The sequence below is a fragment of the Protopterus annectens genome, chromosome 1.part1 (genome assembly GCF_019279795.1).
Source record: "Protopterus annectens isolate FY-2018-M chromosome 1.part1, PAN1.0, whole genome shotgun sequence".
Classification (NCBI taxonomy): domain Eukaryota; kingdom Metazoa; phylum Chordata; order Ceratodontiformes; family Protopteridae; genus Protopterus; species Protopterus annectens.
In genome coordinates this window covers 319,280,184-319,295,314 of record NC_056726.1, presented here as the reverse complement: position 1 = coordinate 319,295,314, position 15,131 = coordinate 319,280,184, and the positions used below count along the sequence as shown (strand labels likewise).

General features: G+C 38.3%; 1 protein-coding gene across 2 annotated transcripts in view; it reads left to right on the top strand.

Annotated features, from left to right (window-relative positions):
• WDR7 (WD repeat domain 7) overlaps window positions 1–15,131 on the top strand; it is a 3,592,087-nt gene that overhangs the window by 2,705,078 nt on the left and 871,878 nt on the right. For both annotated transcript variants that reach the window (XM_044074906.1, XM_044074897.1), the window contains one exon: window positions 6,835–7,021. In XM_044074906.1, the coding sequence (XP_043930841.1) occupies window positions 6,835–7,021 (187 nt within the window). The remainder of the gene's footprint in view (window positions 1–6,834; window positions 7,022–15,131) is intronic.

Sequence of the window (15,131 nt, the reverse complement as noted above, 5' to 3'; positions counted from 1 at the left end):
GTCTCTGATGCTTCGTGCTTTGCCACCGACCTGGAGGTGTGGGTATCTTTGATGAATATCGATACTCCCCCTCCTTTTGTGGTTCGGTCCAAGTTTTGGGGCCGAAAAGCATGGTATGAGGTATAACCTGGTAGTGCTGGGGTGCTCTCGGGAGCCCTGAACCAGGTTTCTGTTACTGCACAGATATCGATGTTCTCCATGCTAAGGAGAGTTTCGAGTGTGTGCATCTTGAGGTTTAGACTTCTGGCGTTGAGTAGCATTACTCTTAGTTTCTTATCCCTTGTGATACCTATGGAGGTGGGTTTGTCTTTTGAGCCTTGCCTAAAAAAAGGCACTATGGAGGTAGCAAGAGCCTTTGCCAATATCCGAAAGCCCAGGGGTGACAGGTGCAAGCCCCAAGCAGTCCCATCGTGGCTTGTCGAGCATATCATCCCAAGCTGACAGGCATTGGATCCCCTTTGAATGACACCAGTACTTAAGCCAATTATTGAAATTGATCATCTTGTCTTCATATTGTGGCATCATTCTTGGTGAGGGTAAGATGCTACTCAAGGTCAGGGTCATACCGGCTTGGGCTACATGCTCAGAGCGCTCCTTTATGTCTCTTTTCATGTAGTCCAGGGAGGTACGTCTCAGGTCATTCACACCAGCATGGACAATGACTGAGTCATATTTGTACTTGCCTTGGAGTGACCTGAGTGCTTGTGTTATGTGGCGCATCCTAGCGCCCGACAGGCTGCTCACCGTGACCCTCTCCTTGTTCAGCCTGTTGAGTGGGATGTCAGTGTGCCTGACGATAGTGTCACCTATTACAAGTGTATCAGGTGTGTTGTTTAGTCTTAAGGGCTGTGACTGTTCGGCACACTGGCTTTGTGAGATATGTGTTGCACGTGTTTTGTTTTGGGGTAGCGATTGTTTGGGTGTCTGCTTTGGAGGTCTCTGCTGCTTAGGCAGATCTTTATTTAGAGCCTCCGAGTATGTTTTTGTGTGATTATGTGTTTGGTTTGCTGTCGTGGTAGGTCTATGTGAGACTGGAATTGTAGTGAGTGTGGTTTCCTTCTCCTCCTGACTGGTTATGCCAGTACTGAGTTGAGAGAGCTTAGCCTCCAGTTTGGCTCTATGGTTGCATCTCTTACATGTGTTGGAATTTGTTGGGAGGAGGAGAGGGTTGTCTGTGTACATGAGGCAGTTGTAACATTGCCTCAAGATTCCCAGATTCACCAGCTGGACCGGAGAGGAGATTGACAACTGACCTTTGGACATGCAAGAATAATATTGGGAATTCCTTAATAATTGAAAACAAGGGCCAGTGGGGAGTGAGGGTGTAGTGCTTTTAATTTTTAGTGCTGACTTATATAATTGCTTTAGTGAGCAAGTGCCAGGTAAAGTGCAATGTGTTACAGGTAACTTAAATGCAAAAACGACAAACAGTAACTTTCTTTCAAGTGAAACAAGGAAATCAGTACAGTAAGCAATGCAGATATCACTAGTGATCCACAGAAGCGCTGAGAAGCCACGTATTAGGTGGAATTAGCGTTCCAGGGAAATAAAAATCAAACAAACAACAAGCATATAAACAAAGCTAGATTCAGCAGGCCTGGATGTAGTCTATGCTACAGCAAACAAGGTGTACCAATTTCAGTAAGATACAGTTCAAATATTCAGGCACTATAAACCTTTAACCAGAAATTCCCAGCTCAGAAGGGCAGAGTCCAGCCTCTTCTCCCACAAGAGCGCAGACCACGAACCTTCTTAATGTAAAATAACTGGCCTGAAGCCCAAGTGCTTAAACCAGAACTAATACACTTTAAGAATAACAGACACTGGGCTCTCAATCAGCAGTTCCCAACTTAGAAGGATGAAAGCTACCTATCCTGCCACCACAGTGCATGCCACAAACCTTCCTAATGTAAAACAACTGGTCTGAAGCCCAAGTGCTTAATCCAAAAGACTTAGAATGATAGCTACACTTTAATCAAGTTACTACCAAGCAGTAATAAATACAATTGAATACTTTAGAGAATGCCTGGATTAGTGCTCAAGTTACACAAACAAAGCTAGATCCAGCAGGCCCGAATCCAGTCTATGCCACAGCAAACAAGACGCACCAACTTCAGTAAGAAGCAGTTCAGATATGCATGCACTATAAGCCTTTAACCAGAAATTCCCAGCTCAGAAGTGCAGAGTCCAGCCTCTCCTCCCACAAGAGTGCAGACCACGAACCCTCTTAATGTAAAATAACTGGCCTGAAAGCCCAAGTGCTTAAACCAGAATTAATACACTTTTAGAATAACAGACACTGAGCCCTCAATCAGCAGTTCCCAACCTAGAATGATGTAAGCTACCTGTTCTGCCACTACAGTGCAGACCACAAACCCTCTCAGTGCAAAACAACTGGTCCGAAGCCCAAGTGTTTAAAGCAAAAGGCTTAGAATGAGTTACACCAAGCAGTAATAAATACAATTGAGTACTTTTAAGATGATGCAAAAGTAAAATAAAGTAGGTAGAAACACAAGTACAGTAAAAGCAGATGAAATTTTTTTTCTGAACAAGTGCTGAGATCAAAGAAACAGATTTGAGTGCTGAAACTAGAAAACTGGCTAGTTATAAGAAAAAAAACTAAGCTAGAAGGCTTCCCTCCAACACAGAAGGGCTTGGGACTCAGAAGCCTACAAATAGTCTATACCACTTAACAGGAAAGGCAGGAAACAAGCTTAAATTTTTTTTTTCTGTTTCCCAGATGCTCTCTTTGTACACAGTAGGAGTGCCTGAAATCAGAATATGATCTCACTGCACTCAGTTGAGTGAGCAAATGAGATGGGCCCAGAAGGAGTATCCAAACACAAATTTACAAGAGGGTTGGGCAGTTTCAAGGCCACTAAGATTAACACCAAAACAAAAACAGGGAGGGTGGATGGGACTAACTGAAGAGCATAGTCAAAACTTCCAGTTCAGTTAATATTCCTGCAACACAGTTAAAATCAATTTAAATACTGTATTTTTTGAAAAAAAGTGCAGATAAAGGTACTTAAATTCTCTTATACGTCCAGTTGAATACAACAAGTTCTTAGCTGGCCAAAGCTGAGGTTTTTAAGCAGAAAATATTTCACACTGTACCACTTAAATTGGCAAGGACAGGAAATCAAAGAATGTGGCTACCCCACACCTGTAATTACTAGCAAATAACAAAATTCAGCAAACACTGACTAACTTCCAGTTCAGTTAATATTCCTGCAACACAGTTAAAATCAATTTAAGTACTGTATTTTTTGAAAAAAAGTGCAGATAAAGGTACTTAAATTCTCTTATACGTCCAGTTGAATACAGCAAGTTCTTAGCTGGCCAAAGCTGAGGTTTTTAAGCAGAAAATATTTCACACTGTACCACTTAAATAGGCAAGGACAGGAAATCAAAGAATGTGGCTACCCCCACACCTGTAATTACTAGCAAATAACAAAATTCAGCAAACACTAACTTCCAGTTCAGTTAATATTCCTGCAACACAGTTAAAATCAATTTAAATACTGTATTTTTTTGAAAAAAAGTGCAGATAAAGGTACTTAAATTGTCTTATACGTCCAGTTGAATACAGCAAGTTCTTAGCTGGCCAAAGCTGAGGTTTTTAAGCAGAAAATATTTCACACTGTACCACTTAAATAGGCAAGGACAGGAAATCAAAGAATGTGGCTAGCCCCACACCTGTAATTACTAGCAAATAACAAAATTCAGCAAACATTAACTTCCAGTTCAGTTAATATTCCTGCAACACAGTTAAAATCAATTTAAATACTGTCTTTTTTTGAAAACAAAAAGTGCAGATAAAGGTACTTAAATTCTCTGATATGTCCAGTTGAATACAGAAAGTTCTTAGCCGGCCAAAGCTGAGGTTTTTAAGCAGAAAATATTTCACACTGTACCACTTAAATAGGCAAGGACAGGAAATCAAAGAATGTGGCTACCCCCACACCTGTAATTACTAGCAAATAACAAAATTCAGCAAACACTGACTAACTTCCAGTTCAGTTAATATTCCTGCAACACAGTTAAAATCAATTTAAATACTGTATTTTTTGAAAAAAGTGCAGATAAAGGTACTTAAATTCTCTTATACGTCCAGTTGAATACAGCAAGTTCTTAGCCGGCCAAAGCTGAGGTTTTTAAGCAGAAAATATTTCACACTGTACCACTTAAATAGGCAAGGACAGGAAATCAAAGAATGTGGCTACCCCCACACCTGTAATTACTAGCAAATAACAAAATTCAGCAAACACTAACTTCCAGTTCAGTTAATATTCCTTCAACACAGTTAAAATCAATTTAAATACTGAATTTTTTGAGGCCGGGAAAAAAGTGCAGATAAAGGTAAAAATTCAGTTATATGTCCAGTTGAATACAGCAAGTTCTTAGCTGGCCAAAGCTGAGGTTTTTAAGCAGAAAATATTTCACACTGTACCACTTAAATAGGCAAGGACACATCATAGAATTCAGTACTAACATAACATAAAAGGATTCATCATTCTCACAGAATAACATTAAAAATGACACTTATTTCACATTATTTTATAGGAAGTTATAGTTAAGGAGTAAGAGAAATACTGTATACAAAATGAACAAAACAAAGTGAGTAGATTAAAGATCTATGCTTTCAGTAAAAGAAAATAGACCTAGAGGAGGAGAAGGATATTAAGAGTTAGCACTTATAACTGTACCAGGCTTGTAGAAGAAATAGGCAAGGAGAGGAAATGGAGGGGATAGTAGGGAGTTCTAGTCGGGGTTACAGCAGGGACATAACCATTGCTTTTTCAGGTAAGTTCTGAGTTTTTGTTTGAACAGAACAGGAGTTGGAATAGAAGTAAGTTCAGTAGGAAGTTGATTCCAGTGTTCCTGCAACACAGTTAAAATCAATTTAAATACTGTATTTTTTTGAAAAAAAGTGCAGATAAAGGTACTTAAATTCTCTTATACGTCCAGTTGAATACAGCAAGTTCTTAGCTGGCCAAAGCTGAGGTTTTTAAGCAGAAAATATTTCACACTGTACCACTTAAATAGGCAAGGACAGGAAATCAAAGAATGTGGCTACCCTCACACCTGTAATTACTAGCAAATAACAAAATTCAGCAAACACTGACTAACTTCCAGTTCAGTTAATATTCCTGCAACACAGTTAAAATCAATTTAAATACTGTATTTTTTGAAAAAAAGTGCAGATAAAGGTACTTAAATTCTCTTATACGTCCAGTTGAATACAGCAAGTTCTTAGCCGGCCAAAGCTGAGTTATGTATGGAGTTTGTATGTTCTCCTTTTCATGTGGACATTCTTAGGGACGTTTGTTTTTCTTCTTAATCTCAAATGAATTGAAATTGTTCAGATCGCTTCTAGGTATGTGAGTGTGTACCCTGTGTGTGTCCTGTCACGGATTGGAGTCCCATTACGGATTATTTCCTGCCTGATGCCTGCTCCTTTCAAGGAGTGGCTGTAGGTCTGTGCATTTTACAGTCATATAAAACAAATAGAGAAAATGGTTTTGATGATTTTGTATTTTTCATATTTGTTTTGCTGTGTTGAGTAGAATAAGATATAACTGATAGAATGTGTCGTTTTCAAATATGAGAATTCTAATTTCAGAATGCTTGGAGGGGGTTGACAAAATCCATGGAAGGGACAAGCCACTTGTGCTAAAATATCTGAAGTACATTTACTGAAACACAATTTTGATTGAAAACTCTAGTCTTTGGTTGATTTGAGCAAATGTCTTTAAAAGCCCCTCCCATGCACAAACTTCCTGCACCTCACCATTGCTATAATCAGCTCCTGGATACCTTCATCTTAGGATGCAAATAAATGCTCCGGTGGAATGAAGTGCTCAAAGTCAAAATGTAGCTTTCATCAGTGGAGTATTCATAGTAGCTGATTTTATCTAACTCACCTAGTCCTTGACTGCTTTTGTTTTTGGCCAGATAGACTTGTCATTGGCAGGCATTACCCAAAAGTAAGCAGGCGCTTGTATAATTTATTGGAATGCTGTTGTGTTGAGTATCTTGCACAATCATACTACTTCAGGGGATACTGGCAAGCAAAAAGTATACTGTCTGAATAATTTGTGAGAAATACATTTTCCTTTCCAGGTTTTACAGTACACATAATAACTTGTACATTTTATATTTTATATTTTTTATTTTTTTTTTTATATTTTTTATTTTTTATATTTTTTATTTTTTAACATTTTATTCATCCAGTACATATACCAACATGTTCCTGTTTCTACATATCTAATGATTGGTATGTTATTTATTTATCTAACAATATGTCCTAATATCCTTTTATACGCAAGCAAATATTTTAAGTCATTTGACAATTTTATTTCTTGCTTATTTGATATTCTATTTTAAAGTTTTTAGTAGAGGTTTTATTTCTGCTTTGCATTTTTAAGGATGTCTCTTTAAATGCCTGATTGATTTATCACCTGACTACTTCAAGTTTGTATAAAACCATCTGGGTTTAATGATTTTCATTTCTGAGGAATTCCGGGAGTTACTTGGATGAAAGCGTCTGTTTTAATTTTGCGTTAAAATAAACTTGTGTTCTCCACTACAGTACTTTGCCCTTCTCTGTCCAGTATTTTTTTTTTTTTAGTTTTGTACTCTGGACTGAGACTTTTTACTTGGTAACTTGTACATTTGTTACAGTAAACTTTTAAGAAATATTTGCAAATGGAAATGTATTTAAAGCATTTTTTACCCTTAAGCATTTCATCTTAGGCATTTTCCATATAGATTAGCAGCATACATTGTTTGGACCTTCTTTTTAAGCATCCTTTCTTATTTTAATTTTAGGTAAAGCTCTAACATTCCTTCTGCTGCAACCTCCAAGTCCCAGACTTCCAGCATATACCACTGTTCGAAGAACAGCAATTGACCTAATTGGAAGAGGTTTTACAGTATGGGAGCCTTATATGGATGTGTCGGCTGTACTGATGGGACTTCTGGAACTCTGTGCTGATGCAGAAAAGCAACTTGCCAAGTAGGTACACCAGCAGCATCTGAGCATTTGTTTGTTTGTGTGTGTGTGTGTGTGTGTGTGTGTGTGTGTGTGTGTGTGTGTGTCTGTGTATATACCATCGTGGCATACCCACTATGCTCATTTCTCTCACTAACAGTGGATTTGAATATGATATACTCATCATACCTCTCAACCTCTTAAAGCAAGAAATCTGGACAAAGCCATAAATAAAAGTGAGACAAATGCCCAAAAGTAGGGACAATTGTTAAATGTTGCTGTTTCAAAGTTGATAAAATAACAGGTTTTCCACTGGCATGAATTTTCTGAAGGGTATGAAGTCTGAAACTCAAATGTCTGCCATTATTTTCTAACTTCATTCTTTAATGATTTGCCTCTAATTTGCCAGAAAACCACAATGTTATGAAAAATGGACCAAAAAATATGAGTCAAAAGTATGGACATTCTGCAAAAAGCTGTACAGTTGAGAGGTATTTTATTTATTTATTTTATTTATTTACATTTGTTGACTGGGAGTGTCCGACTGGATGTAGGTTCCATTTTCAGCAGAGGCCCGGGGAGAAAAGCTCCACAGTTAAAATAAACAGACAGTAGTTACATTGGATTACATAGCGATTAACAATTTAACATAGCAATTAATTACAAACATATTTACAGATGAAGAACATAGTATATCAGTAGACAGCTACAATCTTTATCTGCGAAGTACATAACAGACATTAACACATGTTACAATAAGAAGTTCCTGCTGTATAATAAGTACTAGGCTTATGAGCATCTGAGCTTCCTATAATCAAGGTAGTTAGTGGGGTGGAAAGAAAGGTAGTGGTTGGATGGGGTGGGTGATATTAGAGTGGGAGTTGCAAGAGCATAGCCAGCATGTTTTTAGGTGCGCTTTTAGTAAAGTTTTGAAGTGGGTGCATGATGGTACGGAGGTAATTGTGGGTGGGAGGGAGTTCCATAATTTGGCTATGGCGCAAGAGAATAGTGCTTCACCAGCAGAGTTATTGGCTTTAGTGATCTGCAAGTGATTTTTGTTGCTGGATCTTAGTGGTCTGGTGGTGCGATAGGGTTGGAGTAGATTCTGGAGGGATGGGACATTTAGTGGATGGTTTACTAGTTTGTGGGTGAGTGATAGTTGATACCATTGAAGGAGGTGAGGGAGTTCAAGCCAGCCCAGTTCAGCAAGTGAGAGACAGTGGTGACTACGCTAGGATGCCCCTGTGGCGAATTTGGCGATTTTGTTGTAGCAGGTCTCGAACTTGTTTAGTTTGCATTGCCTTAGGTTGGTATATATTGGAGAGGCATAAAGCAGGGTGGAGATAAGGTGGGAATTTGCTATTGAAATCTTTGTTGCTTTGGTGAGAAGTTGCTTATTTCTGTATAACGCTCCTAGTTTTTTGTGGGCATTTTTTATGGTCATGGATATGTGAATGTCAAATTTTAGTTTATTGTCTATTTCCACTCCTAGCAATTTGCTGTGCTCAGTTGGGTATATAGCGGTGTTGTCTTTTGCTGTGATGTTAAATTGAGAGTTGTTTTGAGTATGTTTGGTGGGTCGGAAGATGAGTAGTTTAGTTTTGTTTGGGTTGAGTATTAATTGGGCATCGGATAACCAACTTTCAACAAAGGAAAAGGCTTCCTGTGTGACTTTTTGCAGTTTGGGTAGGGACTGGGCTGAGCAGATGATGGTAGAGTCATCTGCATATTGCATGAGTGTGCCATGTTTGGTGGCAGAGGCTAGATTATTGGTGAAAACAGAGAAGAGTAGAGGTCCAAGGATGGATCCATACAACGGATTGTTGGCTGTCAGACAGGTAACTCTGAAACCAGTTGGTGACTGATTGAGAGAAGGATAGGTTATTGAGGACAGAGATGAGTTGTTTGTGTGGGACCATGTCAAATGCTTTAGATAGGTCTAGGAAAGTAGCAGAGGAGAGATAGCCATTGTTTTTATGCTGAAGGATAGTGTTAGTAAAGGGGAGTAAGGCAGTGGTGGTGCTATGGTTTGGTTGGAAACCATGCTGAGTATTGGAAAGGAGGTTGTTAGTAAGGAGGTAGTCTGAGACAAAAAAAGTAGTCCAACCAATAAAATAAACACGTCCAGGAAGGCAAGTTGAAACTGCTACAAAACAAAACCACTGAGAAAAAATAGCGTATACTATTTTATTAGCCGCTTTCGTACAAAAACTTCTTCAGAATGATAACATTAAAACAACTAACCTCTTAAATACCTTATAATAATCATGTGACTAATAAATCAATTAAGACCAAAATTAATACAATTTTAATTTTAACATAAAACTTTAAAAACTCCTACACAATCTTAACAATTCATGAGAAACCTAATAAAAATGAGAAAATATAGAATGTCCTGTTTTATTTACATTTAACCTACGCTTGTTCAAATAACATTTAATATTAATGGTCTCATTGAGTCCAGGGGGGGTATCTGACTTTAATTTTATTTGCCAGTAGGATTCTCTTTGTAAGAGGAAATTCTTAAAATCCCCTTCTCTCCTATCCTTCCTCCCCACTTCTAATATGGAAAATAAAAATTTTTTAAAAAATGAACAATTCTGTGAATGCTTGAACAGGGCATTCCTTTCATCCCTGGACTTAATACTGTAAATATGCTCCCTTATACGAATTCTAAATTCCCTGGTGGTCATCCCTATGTAAAAGGCGTCACAGGTTGAACACAGGGCGATGTAAACAACTCCTCTGGTTCCACAATTTACAAAACCTGGGACCTCCAGGGTTCTATTAAGGGTGCTGACAGAAATATAGGGTCCAGTAAAAATAAAACGACAAAAATTACAATTATTACAAGGGTACATTCCCCTTTTCTGGGTAGCTGGCTTAGTAACACTATTTTGTTGGTTCTCAAAAATTCTTTTTAAATTTAAACCACTCTTTTGAACAAAGACTGGTTTCTCACCCAAAACCTGAAAAATGTCTTTGTTGCCTTTAATAATACCCCAATTTCTCCTTATAATGTTTTGAATCTCCCTGCAGTCGGAACTCATTTCCAATGAACAAATCAAATTTGCATCCAATTTATTTACTGTCCCCTTACTACAAACAATGTCCACATCGTTATTTGTAAGATTTAACAATGGAAAATATTTACTTTCCCTTTTGGACCAGACTTCCTTTTTAGTTCGATCCAAAAAATTAACTTCATAACCTCTGTTGATAAATAAGGATGAAATGAAGGTAAATTCGACATCCAAATCGGAGTCTTTGGAGGTCATACGGCTCGCCCGTATGAATTGCCCCCTTGGGATGTTGTTAGTAATAAATTTAGGATGACCACTTTTGTAATGCAAGTAACCATTATTAAAAGTTTTTTTACGAAAAATAGAACTATGCATTCTATTTTCTAAAAAATCCCATTTTAAAGTCACATCCAAAAAATTCACCATATGCCCCTGACATCCTTTGGTAAATTTCAGATAATCAGAAAGAGTATTAACTTCCATAAAAAATTGGTCAATGGTGGTACTATCCCCATCAATAATGAAAAACAAGTCATCCATAAAACGACAAAAAAGGCGAATGTTGAATTTATCTATCAAGGTGGATAAAAATTGTTTTTCCCACCAGGCCATTACCAGGTTAGCAAATGCTGGAGCTGCTGAAGAACCCATGGCCACCCCTCTTTTCTGTCGATAATAGGTATTTCCAAAAAGAAAAAAATTATTTTCTAAACTAACCTCCGTTAACCGACACAAAATAGACATTATGTCGTTACTGAAATTGGAACAACTAGTAGACAAAAAACCCCGAATGGCTTCTACACCCTCATAATGGGGGATACAGGTAAATAGTGAAACTACATCCAGGGTAAACATAATCTGTAATTCAGGATTAAACCCTTGGGTACAAATAAATTGATTTATTCTCCTAAGGAAATGCCAAGAGTCCAGAATAAAAGATGGTTGTTCTGAAACCACAGGTCCAAGAATAGCATCAAGGACCAAGGAAATTCCCTCAGTGGCTGAATGGGGAGCCGAAACAATTGGTCTGAAAGGTGGCTTAGTAGCGGACTTGTGTACCTTGGGAATCCCAAAAAGTACACCTATCCTGGGGTAATCAGTGTCACAAAATTCGTATAGTTCTAGGGAAATTTCCCCATTCATAAGGGCATCATACAGGAAGGTCTGAATTAAACGATATCGTCGTTTAATTTCAAAAAGAGAAATAATTTCATATTCATCCTGGTTGCCCAAAAGGTCCAACATGCCCTTTTCATACATCTCTTTTTTCATAATAACTATATTGTTACCCTTATCACTTTTCATGAAACGAAATTCACCAGTCAAATGTTCTAAATTATTCAAAGCCAACCTTTCCTCCCTTGACAAATTATCTTTAAAATTAGAATAATGGCACAATAGACTGTCTACTTCCTTAATGCAGGTTTCTTCAAAAACCTTTAAGGTATGATGTAACTTGGGACAATAAAGAGAAGGTTTAACAAAGGTGTTTCGAGTGGAAGGAAGCTCATGTAACAAAAAATGTAAATTTAACTTCCTAGAATATTTTTTGATATCCACAACAGTTCTCACATAATTAGCCCTATTGTCTGGAATAAAATTTAAACCTAATTTTAATACTTCAAGTTCCTCATTACAAAAAATATGGTCCGTTAGGTTTATAATACTAAAGTGTTCGTTGGTAGTTGCTATGTCTCGTCCCCTGAAGACTGGGAATTCAAAAAAGTTCGGCTTCTTGTTGAAATAGTTTTAGTCGCTACTTGATTTTTTCGATTGGATACTGTTCCAGAAGTTGGCAAAGGGGCAGAAAATGCTGTCCCTGTCGCTACAGTGGAACTAGCGACATTATTCTTATTAGAAATGTCCATTGAAGGCAACGGTGGAAAATTCTCATCATCTGCCAACGGAATGTGTTCACCCTGCCCTTTATCCAAGGGGATATTGTTACTAAAAGGTGTCTTGGGAACCACCCGGTCGCTTGAATTGGTTTTAAAGCGGTCAGAAGATTCAAGCCTTTTTGAAAAATTATTATTTGACCCACGGGCACTACTTCCTTGTCCCACACCTTTGAAATAAAGTCCGTTGTCAGTTTTATTGTGACCTTGTCCTTTATTGTTAACAAGTCTAGTTAATTTATTGGGAATCCCAAAGTTAGTGTAAGCGGAGTTGTTTTTATAGGATTCCACATCACGCAACAGTTTTAAGTGCTTTCTGTTGGTATTGTCAATTGAAAACTGTTCCGTTTCTTTAGAAACGGTTTCAAAGAAGTCACAAAACTTAGCGTTTCCTAGAGATTGTATAAAGAAGGCCTCTAGCTCCATAATTTCCTTCCTAAGTGCTTCTTTTTTCGTCAAGTTATTGTCATAAAGTAACTTTAGGAACCGTAGTCCCGCTTCGTTAAAAAAACAAACAAGTTCACCGAAAAATGCATCACCAGTTTGAACCCCATTGGGGCACTTAAAGAACCTTAAGCCCTTTGGAACTATTTGAAGCTCCAAACAACGGGCAAAGTAACAGTTTTCGATGTGAATAGCATCATACCTTTTGAGGAGTCTTAGTAACTGCTCCCGTTTGGAATTAAAGTCCTTGTTGAAAAACACATTTGGCGTCTCTTCCGCTGTACCCAGCTCCTTGAATGGATTGTCAGCACGGTCGATGAATTCCTGAAACGTTACCCGACCAATAATGCGTTGACGAACTGGAGCTGCTGAATTGGAGTCACACAATGCTCGTTCCGGATGAACTGCTACCTCTGGTTCGAAATGAAGTCCTACTGGACTAGAAGCCCTAATGGTGGCTTCCGGGTCATGAGATCGCGAAGATAAAACCTTTAGTGAGTTTTTTATCTCAACGAGGGTCGCAAACAGGAGCATATTAAAGTTCCCAGTTTCCATGGAAGGAGTTGCATGAATGCTCACATTAAGCAGGGGATCTTCACTAGCCTCCGCCATAGACGTTATACACAACCAATAAACAAAAAAAGTAGTCCAACCAATAAAATAAACACGTCCAGGAAGGCAAGTTGAAACTGCTACAAAACAAAACCACTGAGAAAAAATAGCGTATACTATTTTATTAGTCAGTACAAAAACTTCTTCAGAATGATAACATTAAAACAACTAACCTCTTAAATACCTTATAATAATCATGTGACTAATAAATCAATTAAGACCAAAATTAATACAATTTTAATTTTAACATAAAACTTTAAAAACTCCTACACAATCTTAACAATTCATGAGAAACCTAATAAAAATGAGAAAATATAGAATGTTATCATTCTGAAGAAGTTTTTGTACGAAAGCGGCTAATAAAATAGTATACGCTATTTTTTCTCAGTGGTTTTGTTTTGTAGCAGTTTCAACTTGCCTTCCAGGTAGTCTGAGACCTGAGAATGTATGCATCTCTCTAGTATTTTGGAGAGTGGAGAGGGAATAGCTATGGGGCGGTAATTGGTTAGTTCTGTGGAGGGGAATTATATGTGATACTTTCCACAGTGTGGGGAATGTAACTTTCTGACAGAGATCAGTTAATCAAGATGGATACTGAGTAGGCCAGAGCATCAGCTGCAATTTGTAGGTATTCACTTGGGAGGTTGTCTGCTGCTAATTTGGTGGGCTTAAGTTTAGTTAAGAGTTTTTTTTTATGTTGGAGGTAGGTACAGGAGAAAAAGAGAAGGCAGTGGTGAGGTTACTAGTTGACGGTGTGGGTTGGAGGGATGGGGTTGTGTTGTTTAACTAGTGATAGTATGGTTTGTGTGAAGTGTGTGTTGAATGAGGTAGCAATATTTTTGGAGGAGTGAGGGATGTTAGGAGGAGGGGTACTGACTTTACCTGGGTGGAGGATGGAGTTTATGGAGGACCAGAATTGTTTGGGGCTGTGTTGGGAGGAGTCTAGGGCAGACTGGTAGTATTGGAATTTGTCCTGTTTTATTAGCTTTTTAACTCTATTGTAGTTCTAGCAATTTCTGTCTAGTTGAGGGGTTTTGGTTTTGTGCCAGTGCTCCCAGGCTTTATCCCTGTTTTTCATTTCTGACTTAGTGGTTTTCTGTAGCCATGGGGAGGGTTGTGCCTACGTTCTGGAAAGACTTATGGGGCATGGTAATTAAGGATGCTCAGGAAGGTAGTATTAAAAAATTCAACTGCGTCATCAAGACTGAGGTACTTTAGGGGATGCCAGTTACATTCTTTGAGGGATGAGATGAACGTGAGTGGGTTAAAGTTTAGTTTTTACGTTTGACGGTAGATGACAGGTTTAGCTTGGTATAGGTATTTTTTGAGTAGGAATGTTGGGGAGTGACCACTGAGGCTATCTGATAAGCAGCCTGTTATATATGACTGGGGGCTATTACTGACCACTATCCAATCCAGGGTAGTGTGCTTGCTGGAGTTTTTATTTATCCTGGTTGGCGAGTGGACTAGTTGGCCATGAAAGTTTATATGATGGGTTGGATTGTTGCAAGAACAGGATTGCCAGTCAATATTGAAATCACCTAAAATGATAGGTTCTTGGGGGAGATGGTGGGTACACCAGCTGAGGAGGTTTTCTAGTGGAGGGATGTTTTGGCCAGGTGGGAAGTAGCATCCAATTATGTTGATGGTTCTGTTTTGGTTTATTTTGAGGTTGGTATATATTATTTCTTCATTGCCTATTTGTGGAGCTGATGATTTTAAGATCTGGATGTTTAGATGCTGTTTAAATATTATAGCTACACCGCCTCCTTTCTTGTTTAGCCGGTCTACTCTTAGTATGCCATAACCGGTAGGGAGTATTTGCTCACTGGTAATGTGAGGTTTTAGCCAGGTTTCTGTCAGGATGACTATATCTGGAGAGTACAAGTCTATGGTGGCATGGAGTTCATGGACTTTGTTGAATATACTTCTAATATTTAGGCTTAGTAGAAGGAAGTCACTTGGCTTTCTGTTGGCTGTGATAATGGGAGAAGTTGTGGTTTCTAGTCTGATTATGAGGATTGGGGTTGGAGATGGTAGGGCCAGGGTTGGGGGTGGATGTCTCCACTTAGGGCTAGTTTTGATATGCATGAGGTTATTAGTTTTCTCAGTTTTTGAATATGTTTGTTTATTAGGGAAACTTTATGATTGTGCTCTGTG